Source organism: Tenrec ecaudatus, chromosome 12 (genome assembly GCF_050624435.1).
Source record: "Tenrec ecaudatus isolate mTenEca1 chromosome 12, mTenEca1.hap1, whole genome shotgun sequence".
In the NCBI taxonomy this organism is placed as follows: Eukaryota; Metazoa; Chordata; class Mammalia; order Afrosoricida; family Tenrecidae; genus Tenrec; species Tenrec ecaudatus.
Genome location: NC_134541.1, coordinates 140,155,082 through 140,179,527, shown reverse-complemented (window position 1 = coordinate 140,179,527; position 24,446 = coordinate 140,155,082). Strand labels below are relative to the sequence as shown.

The 24,446-nt window shown below is 63.1% G+C and overlaps 1 protein-coding gene across 2 annotated transcripts; it reads right to left on the bottom strand.

Moving 5' to 3' along the window:
- Positions 1–1,095: 1,095 nt before the first annotated feature.
- On the bottom strand, positions 1,096–24,352 carry TTYH3 (tweety family member 3). 2 transcript variants are annotated; one of them, XM_075527595.1, is made up of 15 exons: positions 24,096–24,352; positions 13,368–13,537; positions 12,961–13,072; positions 12,658–12,878; positions 12,175–12,270; positions 11,705–11,777; positions 11,401–11,476; positions 10,601–10,656; positions 10,015–10,107; positions 9,162–9,254; positions 8,901–9,037; positions 6,658–6,831; positions 5,699–5,774; positions 5,088–5,189; positions 1,096–3,520 (listed from the first exon to the last, which is right to left on the bottom strand). In XM_075527595.1, exons 1-14 carry the CDS (start codon positions 24,216–24,218, stop codon positions 5,109–5,111), a joined length of 1,581 nt encoding a protein of 526 aa, XP_075383710.1. In that variant the 5' UTR covers positions 24,219–24,352; the 3' UTR covers positions 1,096–3,520; positions 5,088–5,108. The 2 variants fall into 2 exon arrangements, with proteins under 2 accessions (XP_075383710.1, XP_075383711.1); XM_075527596.1 differs by lacking the exon at positions 5,088–5,189.
- Between the last annotated feature and the right edge of the window lie 94 nt (positions 24,353–24,446).

Genomic DNA, 24,446 nt, shown 5'->3' with positions numbered 1-24,446 from the left:
ACCGCTCACAGTGTCCCCACTGTGTCCCCAGCCCAAAGGAGCCTGGCGCGGCTGTGGGGTAGGCGTTGGGCTGGTGAGGGCATGGTTGGTGGTTCTCTGAGAAAGACCCGGCTCTCTGTTCCTGTAGTTACCCACTCGGAAAGCCCACGGGGGCAGGGCTACAAGGTTCGGTCCCTCGTAGGGATGTGCCCTGGTGGTGTCATGGGCTGTTGGCCGTGGTGGTCTACAGACTTGGTGACTCGAATCCAGCAGCCGGGACGGTCCCACGGGGGCAGGTCTACTCCACCCAGCAGGGCAGTGAGCCACAGTGGAAGCCACTGATGGGGGTTCCTTTGCCATTGGCTCCGTTCAGGGCTTCAGGTGGGCAGTGGTTTCCGCATTTGGGCGGGTGGAGCCTCAAGGGTGCTCCTGGGAAGAGTCCTGCTTCTGTGAAGAGGTGCAGCCTTGGGACCCCATGGGGTTGCTCTGCCCTGCATGGTCTGGACCCTGCTGCCCTTTCTTTCCCATCTAGCTGCCCCCCACCCCCACTGCCTCATCTCAATCTGTGAGGCAAGGATCTGAGCTCTCACGGCCACCCCCCACACCACTCCTGCCCGCATTCCTTCCTGGCAATTTGAGTGCCCCAGCCCCCCACCCAGGTGGGCAGCCCAGTCTCTAATTAGGCAACACTGCTCCACACACGCCTGCCTCCTGACTTCACCCCACCTCCTGCTCCCTCCCCAAAGATCCAGAGGTCCCCCACCCACCAGGAGGCAAACAGCAGACAGTGACGGTAAGCAGCCAGTACCAAAGGGAGCTGCACGGGGAGGGTGCCTGGAACCCGCTTGGGTGGAGGGTCTGCAAGGAGGGGGCATTTCCACGATGGGGGCTGAAGCTGCTGTACCCATCCCCCCTGCCTGACCTGCTGCATGGCCTATGGGGTACAAGGTGGCATTTAGGCAGGGTCCAACCCTCTCGACCCCACCCCCCGGGGCAGCCCTCTACACCTGCTGCCCTGGATCCCCCACTGGTCGCCTGTGACCCTGGCAGGCAGTCAGGTGGCTGCCAGCCTCCCCTGGTGAACAAGGCTCAAACCCCCCAGGGAGCAGAGGCCGGTTTTCCAAATGTGTTTATTTGAAAACATTCAACCCAAGCTGAATAGAAATCACAGAAATTCCATTGGCGAGTTTAGTATTCACCCAGAAAATTAAAGCCCCAAACCCCAAAACCAGTTAAAAATAAGATAAAAAAAAAAAGTCGAAATAAACCCAGAAACACAGCGACAGAATCCGCAGCTGCGGCTGGAGGGGTGAGGCAGATGGTCTGCACCTCAGTTACTGATCACAATGGCGGGGTGAGGGGTGGAGATGCAGGGTGCGGGATGGGGTGTGTGTGAACCAGGCTCAGGAGTTGGACTAAATCATATATATGTAACAAACATGGTGACGGCCAAATACCGAGAGAAACAAACTCAGAGGGTCCGTCCTCGCTCTCCGCCGGACCCTTACAGCCATGGTTCCCGGGCGGGAGGGGCACGGGCGGCCGGATATGGGCATGGGATGACGTTGCATAGTGAGATGGTGGGGTTAGAGGCAAATGGCCAGGGCCACCTCACTACTGGCCTGGCCTCAGCAGGGCCAGGGAGCCCCTCCCCATCAGTGGCCATGCCCCACCAGCTTGTCTGGCCCTGCAGGGGGTGGGGTCCCTGGTATAGGGAGGGAGATGGTGGGGGACGTGGGCATCGCCCGCTGTGAGGACTCCAGGTGCGAGGTGACGTGGACTCAGGACATCGGGCACAGAACACATGCGGACATGTTCCCCCCCCCCAACACACACAGGGTCCCCCCCGCGGGGCTGAGGGTGGTGTCTGAATTAGGATTTCCTTTCCCCACCCTAATCTCTCCAGAGCTGGAACTGAGGGCAGCGGGCGCCAGGGGACCCCCAGCCACACCCGACGTGCAGTCCAGTGGGCGAGGCGGCTGCTTGTGCTTCTGGGCGGAGGCCCGCTGTCCAGCCTCACCACCCTGCAGCCCGCGGGAAGCCGGGGCTAGGCAAGGTCTCGTGGCCGACTCTGCAGGGTCTCGTCCGGGCGGTCCGTGGGGGTCTGGGGCAGAGTCCACCACCACGGGCCTGGCTCCTCCCAATGCAGGGCAGAGCTGTCTCCTGGAGGGGACCAAGTGCCCCCTCCCTCATTTGGTCCCAGACACCAACACGGAAGGGGGGATTGTGGAGGCTTGGCTGCAGAGGTGGGGGGGGGGCTCTGGTCGCTTCTGGACAGAGGGTGGCTCTGTAAACCTGGGCTCCAGCCCTGGGTATGGGGGGTTGCCCTGCCTGACCAGTAAGGTGTTAGGGAACCCCCCTACACACACCCAGGTCAGGGCTGGTGCTGCCTTGGGAAGCGGGGCAAACATTGTACGCTAAAGCCAGGAGCACCGTCGGGAAGCATATTCCCACTTCACAGCAAGGAAGACTGGGCCTGGCAGGGCCGCCCACCCAGGGACCTGGGCCTCCCGCAGAGGGCCCTGCCTGGGGAGGGGTCTCCGCCCTCCCCTTGCACCTGTTGGGGCGTGGGTCTCTGCCCTGGCTCGCACCAGCCTCTGCTCTGGTCTGGACAACACAGTCCCCTGGCCTGGCATTCGCTGTGCTGGGAGTGAGGTTAGTGGTTAGTACCGGGAGGGGTGGCTGGGCTGAAGGGACATTCGTGGTCAGCTCGGTGCCACCCCAGAGAGGGTTCCTGGGCACCATGTCCGCCGGTCCTGCATGAAGATGGAACCGAGAGGGAGATGGGTGGCCAGCCCTCAGCTCCCCACCTAGAAATGACAGCTTGGTTAGTGCAGAGGACCTGTCCGCTGGGCGTGGGGCAGGGCAGAATGAGGATTTGGCACCAAGAACAGAGGCTGGGGACCCCAGCACAGGGGGCCTGGGAGTCAAGCAGTCAGGTGGGTCCTTGAGGGTGGGGAGGCTGTGGGAAGAAGGGAGCAGCAGGCAGCCTGGCGGGGGCTCAGAGAGAGGGGAAGGTCAGCCATGGGGAGGGCACAACCCTTGACCCAGATGCCCCTGGCCAGCTGCCAGGTGGAGACGGCGTGGGTATCCTCACACTGGAGGGTGGAGAAGTGGTGTGCTCGGGCCTGAGACCCTGGGCCCAGGAGCGGGCTCGAGGCTGGGAGAGGCTGAGGGGGTGTGGCCACAGGCAGGACAGTCGGGGTCCAGCAGGCGCTGGGTGGCGAGTGCGGCAGCCAGGCAGACAGTGTGCGGGGGTGCCAGGGACAGAGCCCGGCATAGCCAGCTTGGAAGGCCTGGGGCGGGCAGGCATGCCACCATGTGGGGCCAGGCATGGGTGCAGCGGTGGCCCCAGCAGCTGGTGGCGCCTGCGCCCTGCAGGAAGGAAGGAAGGCAGGGCTCCAGCGGCCCTCCCGGTGAAGGGCGGCGTGGGATTGGCACGTGGGGGTGGCGCTGGGGGCACGGCCTAGTGCCCGCTGCTGCTGGAGTCGGGGCGGGGCTGACTCGTCGCCAGGTACTTAGCTCTCATGCTGGATGTGTACTGAGGGAGAGAGGGACACGGTCAGGAGGGCTGGCCAGCGGCCGCAGCACCATGATCCTTGGTCCTGGGTCCTGGGAGGCAGGATACAGCAGCACAGCTGGGAGCTGTAGTGCAGGGGCCGCTGGCCTGGGTCTGGCCCCCGGAGAGGACTGTCCATTGGTGGGTGGTATGCATCTGCCAGGCTCAGGCCTGGGGGCACCCACCTCTCCTGGTGAACCCCCTGTCTCTGACCACCCTGGAAGTCAGGAGCCCTCAGGTTCTCCAAGCACCCACGGCTGGGCACAGCCAGGCTAGGGCGAGGAGTCTCAGGAAGAGAGCCATCTGGAGGGTAGGAAGGCCCACCTCAGCTTGAGAGAGGGGCCTGCCTGGGGCACCTGCCCATGGTCATGCAGCAGCCCCTGCAAGGCAGCACCCCGGAGCTGTAGCAATGCTGCAGCCTCTCTAGTGGGCACAGGCAGTCCGGTGGTGGGAGACCCTGTCCCCTCTCCCCCACCCTGACCAGCCAACCCATCTCCCACCACCCTCGTCAGACCCACTGCTACACACACACACACGTGAGAGAGCACCCACACACTGGGCTGAGTGTGATAAGGGTGTGAGCAGGAGTAGCTGTGCGTGTCCACACAGGGGTCTGAGTGTCCTGGCGTGTGTGTGACGGCACGTACAAGAGAGGTGTGTGCGTGGGAGCCTGCGTCTCTGTGTGCATGTGGAAGTACAGCACAGGAGTTCACAGAGACTGAGGGTGTGTGTAACTGTGCACATACATACAGGAGGGCCCCGTGCAGGGCAGGTGTATGCTGATGGTTTCACAAGTCTGTCTGGGGTCACGCAAGGCTAGGACTCTAAGGTGGGGCCTGCAGGCTGGAGGCTCGAGGCAGCGGGCAGAGGGCCACAGCCCCCAGCGCAGCGACCAATGCGGGGACCAGGCAGCCAGCCAGCCAGTTTGGTCATCCGCTGTGGGGGGAGGGCCGGGAGGAGCTTGTGCGCAGGTCCACATGCACCTGTCCACACGCACCGCACACAGTCTGCCGCACACCTGTCCACGTGAGCTGAACGCATACACCTGCTCACCCGTACTCGTCCGCACACCTGTCCACACATCTCTGTGGCACCTGCTCAGACATCCCTGTGCCCATGTACACAGCGGCCCCCATGCATGTGCCCTTGTCCACACACCTCTCTGCGTGAGCGGGCATGCAGGGCTGTGCCCCTAAGGGCAGGCTCTCTTGGCAGGGAGGCCCTGTGCCCCGAGCTGCTGCAGCCCTTCTGAGCTCCCTGAGCCCGGGTGTAGGGGTGCAGGCACCCACAGGGGTCTAGGGTGGTGGTTTCCTGACTGGGGGTGACAGAGGGGCTGGGCTGTGGAGCTGGGGCCTGTATGGAGACTCCAGCCAGCTGAGGGACGCTGTGCCCGCCCAGGGCCGTGGGATCGGGATCAAGAGCCACATGACTGAATCAGGCAGGGCAGGAGGGCAGCACAAGCCCGATGCCAGGGTGAGGAGGAGCTGCGGTGTGTGGGGCGAGGTGCAGAGGCAGGCTGTGCAAGTTGGCGGCCGTGGGACATCAGTACCTGTCGCTGAGGGCAGTACAGCTACCACAGCGTGCGGGCACTGTCCGAGGGCCTAACCCACCAGCCCGAGTGGCCGCCAGAGTCCAAGGTGGCCAGGTAGCACTAGGAGGGCCCGGGTGGGGTGAGAGAGAGAGAGAGGGCCCTGAGCGCCGGCCCCAGCCAGCCTTGGGTCTGGGGGTGACCAGGATCAGATGCATGGCCAAGAGGCTGCCGGGGCCCCGCAGGTCTGAGGCAGGGCCGACTTCTGGCTTGGACCATCAGGAGGCGTCCCCTGTGCCTGCAGCCCCTCACCGCCACGGACTCCTCTGACCCTGGGGTAGTAGCCCCCTGCCCAGGTGGAGCTGGCCTAACACAGGGCCTCATGGAAGGGACCGGAAGGAGGACCACAAGAGACCACACTCAGAGCCCTGGGAATGCCCCACCTCCCAGGACCCCAGCCAGCCTATAGGGGGGCGGAGCCCAGACGAAAGAGCAAGTCTGGGGGACTGAGCCCCTGAAACCCTGAGCCTCATGGTGCATCAGCCTGACGAGACACCAGGGCCCCACACCGAGATGAGGGGAGGGGCCCTCGGGAGGGGCCCTCCCCACACCCTCCCTGCCCTGAGACTTACTGAGGGTGGCGGGGACTCGCGTCCGATGAGGGGGGTGTTCTCACAGCGAGGATTCTGGAAGTTGGCATTCTGGCTCCTGCGGGGAGCAAGGAGGCAGGGCTGGGTGACGCTGGCCACTTGGTGCTATGACAGGGCCCCTGTCCCCAATATGATGTGGAGGGCAGGCACACAGGGCTTCCACAGGGCACCCCCGACACACACACACACACACATACACACACACACGGGCAGGCATACAGGGCTTCCACAGGGCACCCCCGACACACACACACATGGGCAGGCACACAGGGCTTCCACAGGGCACCCCTGACACACACACACACACACAAGGGCAGGCACACAGGGCTTCCACAGGGCACCCCCGACACACACACACATACACACGGGCAGGCACACACACACACGGGCAGGCACACAGGGCTTCCACAGGGCACCCCTGACACACACACACACACACACACACACAAGGGCAGGCACACAGGGCTTCCACAGGGCACCCCCGACACACACACACATACACACGGGCAGGCACACACACACACGGGCAGGCACACAGGGCTTCCACAGGGCACTACACACACACACACACACACACACACACACACACACACACACACAATCCCCTCCGGTTCGCCCTTGCCCTCGCTACTCAGCACGCTGCTCAGAGCAGACCCTGACAGCCCTCTGGACAGTGTCCAAGTCTGAGTGCCCCGGGTCACCATTTCCTGGTTGACCTACACAGAGCCCCCACCTGACCGCATGCCCCCACTCCACACAGCCCCCTGACCCAGGAGATTGACCTGGGAGCAAGGGGCACTAACAGTGAGATTGGACCAGCTGTTCCCGCACCCACCCTGGCTGACCCTCTCACCCTTTAACACTACCCCGTCCCCGGCCATCCAGCTACACCTACAGCACCCGGAGCAGCCCCATGGCCCTGCCCCTCCCCGGAGCCTCACATGTACTCGGTGACAGGGGCGTTGCTGACGGTGTGGGCCGTGGCAGGGATGCTGGCCTCGCTGCCGTAGCTGCTCCCACAGCTGTACAGGCTCGGCATGTGCACGCGGTACAGGCTGTCGGGCGCCTGCCGGGGCCCCGGGGCTGTGTCGTCCTCCCCATCCTCGTCAGGGCCTCTGTGTGGAGGGCGGGGCATGGGCTCAGAGCCTGGGCCACTCACCTGGCTCCCACCTCTCTGCGTCTCAGCTCCCTCTCCTGTGGCCTCAGGGGCTTCCCTGAGACAGCCAGGTGCCCTGACTGCACCATGGGATGGACAAGCACGGCCCCCTATGCCCACCTGGTCCCTATGCCTGGTGGTGAGGGGCAGCTCAGGCAGGTTCCCAGACCACTGCTCACCCCCCAGGCCACCAGCATCCCGCTTGGAGTCTTTACTCAGAGGGACTTATGACAGGGATCTCTTTTTACAGTCCCATTTTAGAGTTTGGGAAACTGAGGCCCAGAGGGGTTAAGTGGCTGGCCCACACTACACAGAGAGTGAAAGTGGAGTCAGCATATTAATGCAGGCAGTTTGGTTCCAGGGCTGTGCCCTAGACTAGCCTACAATTACCATCTTTACATCATATTTCCATGATCACTACTGTCAACATGACCACCATGTCTACCATCATCTCCATCACCACCATCACTACAACCAACATGACCACCATCAGTACTGTCAGCATGACCACCACCACCATCGCTACTGTCAGCATGACCACCATCACCATCACTGTCAGCATGACCACCATGCCCATCACCATCACTACTGTCAGCATGACCACCATGTCCATCACCACTGTCAGCATGACCACCATGTCCACCACCATCACCACTGTCAGCATGACCACCATGTCCATCACCATCACTACAACTAACATGACCACCACTACCATCATCGCTACTGTCAGCATGACCACCATGTCCATCACCATCACTACTGTCAGCATGATCCCCATGTCCATCACCATCACTACTGTCAGCATGAATGACCACCACCACCATCGCTACTGTCAGCATGACCACCATGTCCATCACCATCACTACAACCAACATGACCACCACCACCATCATCGCTACTGTCAGCATGACCACCATGTCTACCATCATCGCTACTGTCAGCATGACCACCATCACCATCACTGTCAGCATGACCACCATGTCCATCACCATCACTACTGTCAGCATGACCACCATGTCCACCACCATCACCACTGTCAGCATGACCACCATGTCCACCACCATTACTACTGTCAGCATCACCACCATGTCCACCACCATCACCACTGTCAGCATGACCACCACCATCACTACTGTCAGCATGACCACCATGTCCATCACCATCACTACTGTCAGCATGACCATCACCATCACCATCACTACTGTCAGCATGACCACCATGTCCACCCCCATCATCCTAACTTCTCCCACCATCATCACCATCACCGCCACCCCTGCACTTCCACTGTTAAAGACTCACATCCTCTCCTCCTCACATCATTCCCTACTGCACGATCACCAGTATAACTTTGTCCTCTCTCAACACCACCACCATCCTCCCTGGCACCTCCACACCTACCACCCGTCACCCTCTCCTTCAATATGACCCCATCATCACGGTCACCTCCACATCAACACTATCCCTCCACTTGCACCACTCCAACCACCAGCCCTGCAACAGCACAACGTTCACCACCGCCATTTCACCTTGGCCATCGCCACCCTCAACACCACCACCACCACCACCACCACCGAGGGGAACAGAGCAGAGACAGGAAGGACGGCAGGGATGTTACCTGCCAGTCAGTGGGGCCATCAAGCACGGCCCGAGTGGGAAGAAAGGTAGTGAGTCTATGGGTACACCCAGGGGCCGGGCCAGGTAAGGGGTCTGTCCTTCCCAGCAGCACACCAAGAGCAGAGGGCGGAAGTCAGGGCCATCTTTTGAGCCACTAAGAGCTCCTAGGGCCACACGGTCCAAAGCTGGCTGGGGACATGGAGCCAAGCAGGGACTACCAGTAGGACCCTAGCTCATAGATACGGGTGAGGGGTCTTCCCCCTCACCGACCCCCACAAAAGCCTAGTGCCCTGGGGAGGGGATACCTGCCGAGACTGGACAGTGGTCATATGTCTCCTGACCTTGGTCTTTCCCTTGCAAATCGAGGCCGCTCCCTCCACCGAGGGCAAAGAGGTGCAAGTGCCCTGGCCTCACCTCTTAGACTGCCAGGTGTGCGGGACGCTGCAGACGATGGAGCTGAACATGAGGGCGGTGATGAAGGAGAACAGAGCCAGGTAGATGAGGCCCTCCACGCCATCGTAGCAGAAGCCGGTCAGGGCCTGCACGTAGTCCTGTGGCGGTGGGGACAGGGCAGGCACGTGAGCTCCGTCGTGCTGGACCACCAGCTGTCCCCTCCCTGGGCCCCCACCCCCAGACCCCCATGACCCCTCCCCCGGCCCAGCGCCCAAGGCTCACCAGGTGTAGGCTGCGACAGTCCACCAGGGCCGTGAGGTGCTGCAGGTTCACCTCCGTGCCGTTCAGCACCTCTTGGATGCGGAGCAGGGGGTCCTGGAGGCAGGGGCCCCACACCATTGTACTACCCCAATGGGGCCTGTTAGGGCCCTCCCCTACCACTTCCTTGATAGCTCAGCCTGGGCCCCAGAAACCCAGGACCTGGAAGGCTGATTGGGGTGATAGGGGCAGGGCCTGCACGTGTGTGGCTCAGGGGGTTTGGCCTTAAGGAGGCGGGTTCTCACCTCCCACTGGTGGGGGCTGTGTGTGGCACAGCCACGGGGACAGGGTGTTGGTGAAACACCAGGATGGAGTGTATGTGTGTGTGAACCTATGTGTCTGTGCAGTCTGTTCTGTGTACATAGGGGTGTGTGTGTGTGTGTGTGTGTGAAAGAGAGAGAGAGAGAGAAACGCTTGCAGACTTGTGTGTGGTCTGTCCTGTCCTGGGTACACAGTTGTACCTGTGTATGTGTGTGTGGTCTGTCCTGAGTACACAGGTGTCTGGATCTGAGTGTGTTGTGCGTGTCAGCTGGTCTCTGAAGCCAAGCAGAAGCCTCACCGGATGGCCTGGCAGTGACAGAAACAGGCATAAGCAGCTTCTGGGAGGTGGAGACCCAGGCCCAACCCCTCCCCAAAGGCTGGGCCCATCTCATTCCCAGGACACCCTCAGGGGAGCCTGGGAATCGTCCACTGCAGTTTTCTTCTTCCATTAAAAACCTGTTTTTAAGAGCTCATTGAACAAATCTAACGAGTCTGTGTGGGGAAGGAGGAGATGCAGATGCGTCCCTGGTGTGGCCCCACCCCCAGCACGCCGCACCTTGGTGGCCGGGGTCTCGCGAGAAGTTGACTTGAGGAGCTCGGCCACGGTGTCCTGCATCTCCACCAGAGCCTTGTGGCTGCCCGACAATTTCTGCACACAGAGGGTGGTGTTGGCCAGGGGGAGGGGCAGCCAGGTGCCACAGGATGGCAGCGAGGCTGTCAGGGTGGGCGTGCAGACAGCCCTGGGGACAGAGGTTGTCCTGGGCACAGCCCTGCCTGTTGGCAGCTGCTGCTGGCTGCCAGGACAGCTCACTTACTGTCCCCCAGAGGGTGTAGTTCAGCACCCACTCCCCGTCAAAGCAGACTCTGGGACCCTGATGAAGGTAATGGTGGAAGCACAAACAGTCCCCAGACTGGTCCCCAGTGTCCCTAACCTGTCCCCAGACTGCCATTCCACAGAGCCAGCCTCAGTAACCACCCCTGACCCCCAGTACACACACCCTTCCCTGCCAGCCAACGCAGCCTAGGGGAGCTCCTGGTTGCAGGTGACACTCAGATGTAGGGCATTAACCATTGGCAATGCCACAGTCTTCCCCAGCCCCCTACCTCCAAGAAACAAGGTGTCAGACCTCTCAAGGGCTCACCTGCTGGAAGGGATTGGCGGCTATCGGGGAGCAGGCCAGGTAGTACTGTAAGATATCTGTGGAGAGAGGCGGGAGGATGAGCTAGCGCTGGTGCGTGCGTGCGTGCGTGTGTGTGTGTGCAGCCTCTCTCCTCTGCTGAGCTGGATTCCGAGGTGTGCGGGGCCCCTCCCAGGGGCAAGGCTGTCCCCTCCCCAATCTTGGGACCATGAAGTAGAGTCCAAACCCACCTCAGCCAGGACACCCCCACCTCCCAAGCCACCTTGGAACATGACACGCAGCCTGTGTGGGACACAGGGCCCAGCTCAGAGCACCATCTAGCTCACACCATGCAAGCATCTTTCAGTGTGCACCCTGGTGTTTTCAGAGGCCGATTACCCACAATCCTCACTCCCCAGCATCGGTGGGGACCACAGACACTGGCCACCTCTTGCTCTCAGCCATCGGCCACTGCCAGAGCTGCCCTTCCCCTTCCCGTCGTCACAGGAACCCCTACTCTGAAGCCATTCTCAGGGGCCCTCTGGAGGTCCAGCCTTGGCAGGTGACCCAGCGCCCACGTGCAGACTCTGCTTTGTGCCACGTCGCAGGAATGGGGGAGGGACAAGGATGGAGCATGGCCCTACGCAGGCAGCTGAGTTCCCCCTCCGTGGTCTCCACAGTGGCCCTGAGCCCAGCACCCCAAAAGTACCTGTCAGGGGCTCCTCTCCCTCCTGGCTGCTGACAAGCCCGGGCCAACCAGCCTTGGCTCTGGCCCTCACCCCCTGGGGTCCCCAGAGGCAGGGGGCCTCCCTCAGCACCCTCACCCTCACGGAGCACCGAGTGATCCGCCACCATCTTGGATACGAAGGTGTCAGGGTCCACACAGAAGTCGCTGGAGCCCTGGGGAGCCGTGAGAGGAAGACAGCTGCTATCCAGGGGCTGGGGGAGGCTGTCTGCCCCCCTACCCCACAACCAGCCTGTGAGGAGAGACCTGACATCTGGGGGTTGCTATGGGCTCAGAGGTAGAGTGACAACCTGTGGGTGACTTGCTGGCGGCCCCCACCCCCCTAGGGAACCACTGTGTCCCTGGGGAACATGAGAGGGGAGAGCAGAAGGCTGTCCACTCACCACAGACACAGCCAGCTCCAAGCCCAGGGAGGCCCAGCTGATGATGAGGGCTACTACCCCCAGCAGGCAGACCCTAGGGGCAGGGAGTGCGGTCAGCACCTCGTCTGGGGAGGTGCTGCCACAGTGGCAGGGTGGAGGTCAAGTCCAAGGCACTGGCCCTCACTACCGAGGCACTGCCCGCCACCCCCTAGCGAGCTGGTCTCAGGTGGCCAGCCCTGGCTTCTGCCCTGCCCTGCCCCTCAGAACCACCTGAGCACCTCTCACTCACACAGTTGTCCTGTTCCCCCCACCCCATACACACATACCCCTACCGCTCAAATGCCAAGGGCATGGGGAGGGGGGTCTCAGAGTGAGGCCTTGTCCATGGGAAACCCCACCCAGGGCAGGGCAGGATGGCAGCCCAGGTCTATGCAAGTCCCATTGGAGGTCCTGTGGTGGGGGAGGAGCCAGGAGCCCCCATCCAGACTCACCCGACCAGGGTGCCCTTGGAGCTCCGGATAAGGCCCACTAGCACCAGGAGGCAGATGATCACATCTAGCAGGAGCAGGCCCAAATACCCCAGCCACCTGCAAGGATCCCAATGCAAGGTGTATAAGGGGTGCTAGAACCCAGACACCCCAGCCACCTACAAGGACCCCAATGTATGGTATGAGGGAAGAGGGGATCCAGATACACCAGCCACCTGCGGGTCCCCATCCACAGGCAGGATGTGAGGGGACAGTTATCTGAGTACACTTCCTGGCATTCTGAGGAGGGGCAGGGTAAGCATGGGTGTGTGTGTAGGGGGGGGGAGGGCTAAACTTGGCCGAACAGGCTGGGCCCCAAGCAGCAGTTCTGGGATGTGTGCAGGAAGGGTCTGGGTCTGGGGGTCCCTCCCTGTGTCCTGACCCACAACTAGAGGAGGTGCAGTGGGCGCTGGGCAGGGTGGGGTGGGCAGGCAAGGGGCTGCTCACCTGTACCAGTCGTAGAGGTCCACCAGCTCGGCCAGCGCCTCCAGCGACACAGCGGGATTCCTCCAGAAGGGGACAGCAGCCGTGTGGCCCAGAAGCACGCTGAGCAGCTCCTGCAGGCGCTGCACTGCCCGTAGGGGCTCCGGCCGCCCGGCCAGCTGCCGCTCCAGGCTCTGCAGGTTGGGCTCCGCCGTGCGGTTCAGGGCCGCGGCGGTGTCCCACACCTGCCAGGGGGAGCCCGGGTCAGGTGCAGCCCCACCCACTCCCCAGCAGGCCCCTCCCCACCCCCAGGACAGCCCCACTCACGCGGTCCTGGACCCCCGCCACCGTGCGGTTGGCGTGGCGCAGGGAGTAGGTGGTGCGGTGAATGCCGTCGCTGGCTTCTCCGTTTCCATAGAAGCCCACCGCGATGCCGGCGCTGGGCGAGAGGGGCCTGGTGAGCCTCTGCTTGGGCCCTGCCGGCCGAGGGGCCACCCGCAGGCCGCAAGAACGGGGCTAGGGGCCCCTGTCCTGGCCGACTTGGGATCCAGGAACCGCGGGCCCCGTGGGCTGAGGTCGCAGGAGTCAAGGCCGCCCCGGCCTGGAACCCTCCTCTCCCGACGCTCAGCTCCCACCAGTCTCTCCTGGGCCCCATCCCCACTCCGCGGCCCCGCCCCTCCCGCGCAAGCCACGCCCCGGTCCCGCCCCGCCCCTTCCTGCCCGGGCGCGCTCACCTGCACACCAGCGTGGCGATGATGACGCACCAGGCGGTGCAGCAGCAGTCGGCGTCCAGGTGCTCGTCGCTCTTGCGCCGCCGGCAGCACAGCCAGAAGGAGTAGAAGAGGAGGAAGACGAGGTCCAGGGCGAGACAGGCCAGCGCGGCCGCCCCCAGCAGCAGCAGCGCCTGCGGGCCAACAGCAGGGCTGCAGCGGCGGCCTTCGTCCCTAAGTTCGTCCCTAAGCTCCCTGATGGAGGCGAGGGCGCCTCCTACTTGGCCCTCTCCCCGGACCTGGATGTCAAGGCTGACTGCCATCACCGGGGAGACGGGGGGGGGGGGGGGGGGGAGGGGGGGGCGGTGAACGGGGGCGAAAGGGGTGGGGTGGCATTCAGACCCCAGCCCCGTGACTGGCCTCCCAGCCAAGGACAGCCCTATTTCTCATCTGTGAAAAGGGGCAGTTCTGGGCCCCCAACCCCATCCGGAGAGGGCCTTGGGAATCCCATCAGGACCCAAAGAAGGGCCACAGGCCAGAGGCCAAGCCCCTAGCCCACCACTGCACACCCCATACGCCCCCACCCCCTCCTGGCACAGGCTGTGGGAACCTGGCCAGGGGGCTCATCTCGGGTGCTGAGAACGCGGGGGAGCTTGCTGGGGGCTGAAAGGGAGAGCACCAGGCATGCTGGCCAGTTCCCACCCCAGCAGGGCACCCCGCTCCAGCCTGGACATTTTCTGGGGAGCTGTCTTCAGGGCTGGGCCCCCCATTGAACTGTCCCTGGAACCCCACCACTCAACACTGGTCAGGCTGGTCGGGTCAGGGCCTTGAGCCTCCCCCTGCATCCCACACAGCAGGGCACAGTTAGCCACACAGTGGACTCCCGCCCCCACCCCTCAGTCCTGCCACCCTGAGCTCCAGCACTGGCCCGTCCTGTTATGTGACGTGGCCTTGCTTGTCCATGGGGTGGGAGCAGCTGGGAACCTCAACATCCTCTTGTGGACTAGGATGGGCTGCAGACTTGGCCAGGTGCCCAGGGCCCCATCAGGGAACATCAAGGCTGCCACATGACCCCGAGCACCCTTTCCCCTGTTGAGCCCCAGCAGTTGCACTGTCCCTGGCTTGGAGCCCGGTCCTCTCCCACCCCCCTCCCCACCCCCGGGGGGGATAAAGGCTCAGCATCCACTGGCAGCTAGGAACCCAGCGGCAGTCTCCCAGGAGACAGTTGCCAGGCAGCGGGGGGACGGGTGCTCCCCAGTGCCCGCTCATGCCCAGCATATCAGCCGGGCCAGGGGCTTGCATCCCCAGGCTGCATGGGCAGGGGGACCTCCGCAGCCAAGACACAACAGGTGCCTCTGAGGCTGTGGGGGAGGGGGGCACTCGGCCTAGCCTACAGTAGCGGTCCAGGCTCCCCCAGCCGCGCCCTCCCACTCCCTGCGCCCGGCAGGAGGAACCTAGCCTGGGATCCCTGACGCCATGTCTCTAGCTGGGGGAGGTCGGCTGAGGTTCCCCGGGGATCAGAGTGCACAAGTGCCAGAGGGGAACTCCACGTCCACAGGAAGTCCTGGGCAGCATGCAGTGGCTGTGGCCAGCTTGCAGTGGCCGTGGTTCGCCTTGGGTCACCCCTGCCCCAGCCAGCCTGGCTCTGTTTCGCTCAGTCAGTCCACCCTCATCAACAAATCCTAACAACCCAGATCCACTGCCCCTAGCTACCCTACAAGAGGTTTGAGAGGAGCGGATATCTCTTTGCTCTGGTTGGAAGCAGCCAGTGGGTGTGAACCACCCATCTTGTGGTGAGCAGCCTGATGCCTGACCCACAGTGTCATCTGGGTGCCTTGTGTGAATCTCCAAAGTTGCTAAAAGCTATGCTGGGGTGGGGGGTTGTACTCCAGAATCTGCCTGCACAGGCTCGACCTGCCTAGCTCACTTGAGCAGTAACCACGCAAGTGTATCTTCAGGGCCAGCAAGGCCACCTGTGCACAGTGGACCCTCTCCCCTCGAGCCCCCACCAGTGACTTCTAGACCCTGTAGGCCAGAGTGCCAGAGGCAGGCATGTATTTGCAGGTGTAGGCACCCAGGACCCTGCAGACCCAAGCCCCTCACTGGGCCACTTGGCTGTCTCTGAGGCTTCTGATCACCCTACCACACCCCCATTCTTCTCCCCTCCCAGTTTCAGGCCCAGCCCTTGCTTAAAGAGGCCCTCTATCTCCAGCTCTCCTGACCCATTCCCCCTTCTGTGGGGCGCCGACCCTCCTGGGAATGGACACCTGGCATGGGGTGGGGGGAGTCCCCACGGCGTCCAGCACTCCCCTCTTAGAGGGTGGGAACCATGTACTCATCCCAAGGAGCAGCGGGCACGGCCTGGATGTCCCACGGCCTGGTGCCACTAGAATCACCCACTCCCATCTGCAGATAGGGAAATGGGGGCAGAGGAGGTGAGGACAGGAGGAAGCCGGCGCTTGGCCTACAAACTGGGGGTGCCCACGACAGGCAGAGATGAGCACATGGGCAGAGCAGGGTGCACTGTCATTGTCTATAGAGGGGTGGGGGAAGCAGGGTCAAGCTGTAGCGTTTCCAAGGCTTGTCCATCTTGTGGGAGGAGACAGCCTCATCTTCCTCCTGCTGGGCAGCTGGTAGGTTTGAACCCTGGACCTTTTGTTTCGGAGCCTGCTATAACTGGCACCAACACAGTGCCTTGATAAAGGGCGTGTGCTAGGAGCAGTGTGACAGGTAAGGCAGTGGAGGGGTCGGGGTGAGCACTCAGGGCCGGCCCCAGAGGACAGCATGTGGCTCAGGGACTCCGTGCTGACCGGGCAGTACTGAGAAGCACTGGGGAAGGGGTCAGGGCCAGCTGGAAGTCGGCGGACGAGGAACTACTTGCACTGGTCCCTGGGCCTTTTTCACAGCTGCCTCATTAAGAGAGAGCCCTCCTCCCCTGGCGCAGGGTGTGCGCAGACACGGGGGGCAGGGCCCCTGCTCGCAGGGCTTCCTGGATAAAGTGGGGAGACCGTTCTACCAGCCGCAGGGCTGTTGCAGGAGGACTGGGCGATAGAGTGAGGGTCCAGGTGAGGACATGGCCTCACCCAGGGGCCCCGAGGGTGAGGACTGTTTGGGGCTCAGTCGAGGGGATGCCCAAGGACAGAGGCCACTGGAGCCTCTGGGGCAGCTGGAAGGACAGAGGCATACCCTCTCCTGTGCCTGGGCCTTCTGCCCCTCCCCTCACGGTCACCAACTTAGGGGCAACACCACCTGTGGGCCTCAGCTCTGAGTCTGCGAGTAGCCCAGGCTGCTGTGCTCAGGACGATGGTCAGCTTTCTCTCCCGGCCCCTAAGCGGCCCTGGCAGGCGGCACACTTGCCCATTTTGCAGACGGGAACACAGGTTCAGGGGAGAGGGGGTCTCTCCAACGCTTGCGTGTCTGAGTGAGCCAGGTCCTGGGGCACCAGGCAGACTAAGCACTGTACCCTTGCCCCGGAGTGGCCAGGCTTCAGGCCTGCAAGAGACCCAGAATAGCCGGGGCAACAGAGGGCCTGAGGAGGCCAGCCCTCTCTGCCCCTGTGCAGGGCTCATTCACAAGGCCCAGGAGTGGCCAGCTCAACTTTGGAGCTCAGACCGAACCAGGAACTAGCCCAGCACTTGGCTCTCAGACGAAACGGGATCTTCCGTCTCAAGCAGAGGGAACCTGCCGCCTGGCCAGGCCAGGGGAAGAGACCTCCTGCTGAGGTCTCAGCTGCTACTCACTCCTGCCCACTGTCCTGGAAGTGCCCCAGGCTGTGGACTGCACCCTGGAGGGACCCCCTTCCCCGCCGAGGCCTGAGTCTCATGCCCCTATCCCTCCTGCAAGGAGCCAGGGACCTCGAAAATCACATGCACAAGTGGGAGTCTGGGCGGCTGGTTTCACTCCTCTCGCCCAGCCAGGGGCAGGGGGGCTGATACAGCACAGTGGCCCCTATGTCTGAACACCTCCTCCCCTCCAGAGACATGCTGTCTCCCCAAACTCTGCACAGGTCACTGGCACCAGGATGTCCCCAGGGTAGGGGCTCCGTGCCACCAGATGTCTCCAGGGTAGGGGCTCCGTGCCACCAGGATGTCCCCAGGGTAGGGTTCAGTGCCACCAGGCAGAGGAGAGAGCTAAGGCTTAGAAAAGACATGGTGGGAATCAGGGAGGGCACCACCCGCCCCTTCTTAGGCCTGTGCCCCCACCATGCCTGCGGCATCCTCATAGCCCTGGTGGCATGAGGTCTGTACATGCTGGGGACACGGCTCAGACACCTGAGCTGTCGGCATCCTGTCCCTCCCCCACCCCCACCCCCGTCAGTCCTCCTGTGGCCGCCCACCTGTGGGCACCTTAGGGGCACTGTCCTCAAGCTGGCAGAGGGGCCCAGGTGCTGGCCAGGCACTCGGGTTGGAGGGGAGCAACCTGCACCCCCAACCCCCGGACTCAGGGGGAGGGACCTGCCCTGGGAAGGAGACCCAGGGCTCCTCCTGGGCAGGGAAGGCAGCGGGTGGTCCCTCACTTGCCTCTGGGGTGGGAAGGGGTGTACTGAAGTCCTCCCCCTACAGGGGCTGGCCTGGCCCTGTACATACTATCCTTGGCTGGAGCCCAGGCTGGGGTCTCAAGGCTGAGTGTGTGCCTCTGTGGTAGGGGCCACACATCCCACACCACGTTTCAGTGCCCCAACTCCAGGACCCCCACCCCCAGGTGCTCCCCAGCACAGATGTGGGAGCGGAGGCAGGCAGTAGATGGGTGACACAGAGGAGAGGGCAGTTGAGCCTGGCCTGCAGCTCTAGGGACGCGTCCAGAGGGGCCCTGCTGCCGTGGGCCAGGCTGAGTCCAGTCTGTCTGTGTCTAGGGAAACTGGTGAAAAATTAAAAAAACATTCTCCACACAGGGCCTGGGGTTCAGGATGTGTGGTGTGTACCCATACACCCAGTAGCACACCCTCCCCTGGCTGCACCCACGTGGTCTGCACCCCAAGACTGCCTGGGCCTCCAAGGACCACCTGGAAAGTTGCCCGGCTCCCTGGGGGCACGCCAGCCAGCTTCCTCCCATGCGGGCACTGGCTGGGGTGCAGGGACCACGTCTGTGTCGGCCCCACCCCTGCACATGGCCCTGCGTGAACACCCCACCCCGCAGCGCTTCCTGAGCTTGTCCACAGTGCCCAGGCCCTGCCAAGGGCCACCAGGGCTTTGCCCAGCCACAGAGCACCCCCAGGCCCTGCCAGAGCTCGCTGAACCCCAGACACACCTCGGGCATGCCTCCTGGGTAAGGGTCAGGATCCAGCCCAGAGCGGGTCAGGGCAGAGAGAGCAGAGGCACAGGGCGCCAGCCCCTTCTCAGCAGCGGAAGGAAGAGGTCACGAGGCTCTGGGCAGCCTGAGTGCAGGGACCCACAGACCCAACTCACCACCAAGGTCCCGACACACTGAGCCCCCAGGCAACCTGGAAGTGACACACGTGTGTGCTCAGACATGTATGCACGTGCACAGGTCCCACCAAGCCTTGGTGCAGGACACGTAGGCCTATACACACCCTCTGTAAGTGGCTTTGTGTCCCCGTGGCCCTGCCCCCAAAAGCCACCCAGGCAGGGTCCCCCAGCCTGCTAGTCCTCTTCCCCTTACTCCAGACACAAGCAGTAGATTCGGCCATGGGCAGCAAGGACTGACTCCCCCTTGGGGCCCCAACTCCGGGAAGGAGGCCCCACCGCTTGAGCCATTGGGGTCTCTCCCCATTGCTCCCCAGGATGGAGAGGAGACCCCCGGGGTCCAGGGTGACAGCAGGTCCCTGAGAATGACTTGGGGGTGGGCACGCAACACTGCTGAGGTAAGGTCCTCTCCAGGGTCCTGCCACCCCTGCCTGTCCCACCCCAGTTCCCCAGCGCTGGGCACATGCCAGTTCCTCTTCACAAGCTGAGGCCCCTGGGAAGGGCGTGGGGGTAAGGGGGCAGATTCTGGGCCAGCCCTCCAAGCTTCTCAGAATCAGACCAAAGTCCCTGTCCACTTCCAGCCCCACTGAAGCTGGCAGGGCCATTGGCCTCAGTCCCTGCTTTTGTAAAACTGGGGTGGTGGCCCCCTCCCCCTGTCTCCCCTTCTCTGACCTCCCCGGAAGCCCCGGCGGAAGAAGGGGAGATGGGAACTGGTAGAGGACACCGCACGTGTATCCAGTGACCTCCCCGAACAAGGGGCTCCTGAGCCCTGAGCCCAGAACTAGATGGTGCCCAGCCAAAGAATCCTCATCAAGAAGGGGCGGTGGGGCACAGAATTCTAAATCCTCAGGGAATTCAGAATGTTTGAGGCCATGGAGGCCGGATGAACCCTGAAATGACTGCCCTGAGGACATCTTCCCGTCTCAGACCCAAACAAGCCCCTGAGCCCCTCCCTGGGGCAGGCAAGGACTCTGCTTGGAGCTCCGCACCCTGGAAACACTTGGCTCCAAGATGTATCCCTTTCTTTTATTTATTTATTTATTTATTTATTTTTTCAAGATGTATCCCTTTCAGAGCCACCAGCTACTCTGACTGAGAGAGACGGGGCTGTGTGTCCCTTAGAGAATGACAGCTTCAGACACCCGTGGGCCCTGTCCTGTGAGTTGCCGACGTCAGTAAGTGAGAGGGTGGAGCATTCTACACCGAAAGGATTCTGATCCACAGTGACCCTGTAAGGACAAGGGAGAACTGCCCCCTTGGGCTTCCGAGATGAACTCTTGACAGGAGTTGAAAGCTCTGTGCATCTCCCACCGAGAGGCTGCTGGTTTCAAACTGCTGACCTTGCAGTCAGCAGCCCAACCTGTGCATAACCACTCGGCCACCTGGGTAAACAGGTGTTATCCATAGCTCACCACCATTGAAAACAGCATGGACGCTTTACCCACAAGCTCCTCACCCCCTCCTAGGGATATACCCCCAAAGCCCTGACCGCGGGGCACAGACACACGTGGGCAATAGCGCTCACCACTCACAGTAGCCACGAGGCATACACGAGGTGGACATGGGTTCAACACGAGGTCAACACAAGGTGGACACAAGGCGGACACGAGGTCAACACAAGGCAGACGCAAGGCGGACACAAGGTGACACGAGGTCAACATGAGGTGGACATAAGGTGGACACGAGGAAGACGCGAGGCGGACACGAGCCCAGCACCCGGCGCCAGGTGATGGCTGGGCGGCCAAGACGTGGCCCCCACCCTGGAGAGAGAGAGGGGTGGCCCTGTGCCTGTCTCCTCGTAGGGAGCCCCCAGCAGCCAGGGCGGTGTGAAGCGGGCCTGACAGGACAGACCCTGCAGGAGCCCGCCGAATGAGCAGCTCTCTCTGGCCAGCATGCCCAAGAGGCCGGAAGGCAGTGGGCAGCGGGCAGGCGGCGTGAGGGGCTGCTGCTCCGGCGCTGCCCAGGGCCTGTGATGGAACCGCGCTGGAAACGGACAGGCAGGGTGAGCGAGTGAGCCTGGAGAGCCACACCGACTCCCGCGAGCAGCCTGCGGATGGGGAAATGCCTGGCCGTCTACGGAACCTCACGCCAGCCCACTGTCGTGGCTCACAGACATATCCGAACATAAGGAGCCCCGGGGAAGGGGGGAAGCTGATGCGTTGGGCTGAGAGACGCAAGGCTGGCAGTTCGAAACCACCAGCCACTCCTTGGGAGAAAGAGGGGGGGCTGTCTGCTCCCACAAAGAGTTACAGTCTCAGAAACCCACAGAGGCAGTTCTACCCCGTGGACCGGGCCGCTGTGGGTTGGCACCACCTGATGGCTGGCACCGACTCCCTGGCAGCCCCCCGGGCATTTAAAGGCCGGAAACACCAATGCCCCCAAGAAGCCCTCCTGGCCTCTGCCCTCCCTGCCGCGAGGCCACACCAACCCTTAGCTGTCTGCCTCCGCCACGTGTCAGGGACAGTGGGCCAGGGTAAGAGACAGGCAGATGGGCAGCAGGGCCGTGCTGGGACCTGAGTGGGGACACCCCCACGTGAACCTCAGAGGCTTCCCGGCCAGGCACCAATCCCCCAGGGGCACCAGTCCTGACCAACAGCCTGGCAGGACCAGCCCAACTGGAAAATCAGGACCCACACCAGGTCCATGGCCACCTGCCCCCCATCCTGCCTGGGGACCCAGGACTCCTCCCCAGGGAAGTGAGGTGTTCCTGAGGCCCCCACCCCCTGGGAGGGTCAAGTTGTTGAAGGCCAGGGTGTACACACACACACACCCCACCCCCCACCCCTAGGGAGACAGGTGTGTAGACAGGCCCTCTCCCATCCTTCCTTCTGTCAGGCCAGCCCCCTCCTTGAGCCTGTCCAATCCACAATCGCCTTGGGTCAAGGAAAGGGCTCCAAGACCCAGACAGAGGGTGGGGTCCTTCTCACCAGTAAGGGGGGGCGTTGGGGGGTTGGGATGGATATGTGGGAGGGGCCAGGATTCCTGCAGGGGCCCAAACTCCCAGAGACTGGCAGCTCTGGTCCAGCGGGGGCGGGGTGGAGATGGTGGCTGGGGGCCATGATCAGCTTTCAAGGGGCCCAGGACACCTCTTCATCCATCGCTCCATCCACATTGCCACAGGGATAAATGCTCTAGCTTGGCCTCCCCAATGGAGCCACCGAAGTCGGGTGCCCTCAAAGCAGTAAACTTGACTGTCCCACGAGTCCCCAGCTCAGGCTCTAGCTCCTAGCTGGGGACTCCGGGAGGCCAGCCCATGCCACCCCCTCTCAGAACCTGCTTGCTAATCTGTGCAGTGGTCACCAGTGCGCCCATCTCCCAAAGCCAAAGTGGTCACCACACATGCTGGTCCGAGAGGTCTCCTCGGGGAGTCTTCTCCAGAGAAGCATGGGGGCAGAGGATGACAGAGGTGGAGGGTGGTCCATGGTGGGGTAGGAGCTGCCAGGCCTTTTGGGGCAGGAGGGAGGGGACACAGAGAGGTCCAAGAAGGGTGAGGGGCCAGGTGCACCTCAACATGTCATGGTGGGGGGCAGGGCAGTCACCATGCAGCAGTGGAGGTTAGAGACAAGGATGCCCCTCAGGGCCCTCCACCCTCACAGGGCCGCCCACCCACTTCCAGGAGACTGACCCCCATAACCCTGCCAGGGCAGCCCCCAAACCCAGACGGCGGCATGCTGAGACACAGGCCCAGAGAGGCCTCTGGGGCCCCAGGACACGCAGCCCTGCCTTCCCACAGCCCCCCACTGCCGCCTCTACTCGGGCCCCGGACATGCAGCCAGGCCGGGCCGAACACAGGATGCCTTCCCACAGCCCCCCGCTGCAGCTGCTGCTGCAAGTGAGCGGAGCGGAGGCGGCTGGCCTGGAGACGCAGGTTTCCACGCTGTGAATTATTCAGCGGCTAAAGCGGGAGCCGGGGGAGGCAGAGCCACCCACGGCAGGCTCAGTGCTCGGGGGACACCGGGGCTCCCTCAAACAAGGCCCATCCATCACGCCCCTGCAACCATCCTGAAATTCTAGGCCTGACAAGCAGGCACTCCGGAAAGCCAAGGGGAGACCAGCAAACACCTTGGGGTTCACACATAGGCAGGCCCAAGCGCTCAGGGCAGAGATCTGGGCGGGAGGGGAGATGACCCCTCCTCAACCGCAGGACGACCCCACTTGGAGGTTCCTGGGGTGCTTGGTGGAGGTGGATGCCCCCCACCAAGCAGTTCAAGGGTGGAGCTGGACCGTGGGAATGCCTCCCTCCCTCCACCTGGGTTCTGGGCATGCCTGGGCTGGTCCCAAGGTGCTCAAAAACAGGGGGCCTGAGCAGCAGGTTAGCGCCCCCACATAGCCCCGGACCTCCATCCTGTACTTCTGGGGTCCCGCTGGGGGGGCAGGCTACAAGAAAAGTATCCATGGACTCCCAGCAGCATAAGTCCAGCCCCAGCCCACCCTGGGGCCTCTGAAGAGTGGGGGGAGGGGGTCCAGTCACCGGCCCCCCAGGCCATAGGACTTCTTTCTAGAGTTGGATGCCCAGGCAGGAAGGACAGAGCCACCATGGGCTCCCTGCCCGGATGCCAGACAGCAGGCCAGCCCCAGGGGTGGCTCTGGGCTTGGCATGCAGCCAGGCCCTGGAGGTGGACGAGGAGAGCTGGACCACAGGCCTCCAAGGGCTGTACTGCCAGCTCAGACCCCACCAGCCTGGCCCAAGGCTCACCTCAGTCCAGGACCCCCAGACATGGGCAGCCTGCTCTGACCCACCTGGCTCACGTGCCAATCCCACAGAGCAACGGGTCACTGGCGGTCTGGCATGGGCACAGGCCACTCACCTACCAGCACAGTGGGAGGATTCCCTGACTGGGGGGAGGGGGGCTCTTGGCTAGCAGCACTGTGCTCAGAGACCCCGGGCCCCTGGGAAGTAAGGAGGGGGCCAGATGGAACTGACAGCTAGCTTGCAAGGAGGGGATGTGAGGGGTGTCCAAGGTGGAGGGGGGAGGTCATGACCAGAGAGGGATGGAGCCTGGAGAGGTTGTGAATAGTGGGGGGCTTCAGACCATTGAGAAGAGGGCTGTAATCTCTGAGGAGGGCCGTTATCCTTGGGGAGGGGGCCAGCCTGGGGGGAGGGCGATCCTCAGAGGAGTGGAACCCTAACCCAGGGTGCTGGGACCCTTGGAAAGGGGGTGCAATGCCACTGGGGAAGGGAGTTACATAGTGGTCTTGGGGGAAAACACCTAGTGACCCCAGGAGAGGGGGTGAAGTGGCAGTGGAGGAGGGGTTAGAGTGACCCTGGGGGAGGGGGTGCTGTGACCCTGGCGTGCAGGGATAGGACCCAGGGACCAGGCAGCCTCACCTGCTGGTAGTCGCTGTCCTCGGGCCGGAACCGGCTGCTGGTGGCCTCCCACTGCAGGTTCAAGTGGGGGAGCCGGTGCAGGAGGCTCACCCACCAGGGCGCCGCGTAGCTGACCCCGGCCATGGCGGCCAGCCGCTTGGCGTTCGGTGATCGCGGGGCTCAGGGGTCCACGGACCCCGGCCCGGCCGCCCGCATTGCCCGCCCGCTCCTGGGCCCGGCCCGGCCCGGCTCGGCCCGGCTCGGCTGCGCTCGGCTCCGCTCGGCCGCCCGCGCCCGCCGCCTCTTTGTTCGCCGCCGCCGCCACCGCCCCCTCCCGCGCCCCCGCCCGCCCCCGCGCGGGCCCCGCCTCCG

Coding starts and splice junctions, on each gene's coding strand:
- TTYH3 (XM_075527595.1), bottom strand. CDS start 24,218: ATGGCCGGGGTCAGCTACGCGGCGCCCTGGTGGGTGAGCCTCCTGCAC. Junction 13,073..13,367: donor ATCGCCACGCTGGTGTGCAG/GTGAGCGCGCCC, acceptor CCTCTCGCCCAG/CGCCGGCATCGCGGTGGGCT. Junction 10,657..11,400: donor TCACTCGGTGCTCCGTGAGG/GTGAGGGTGCTG, acceptor CTCTCTCCACAG/ATATCTTACAGTACTACCTG.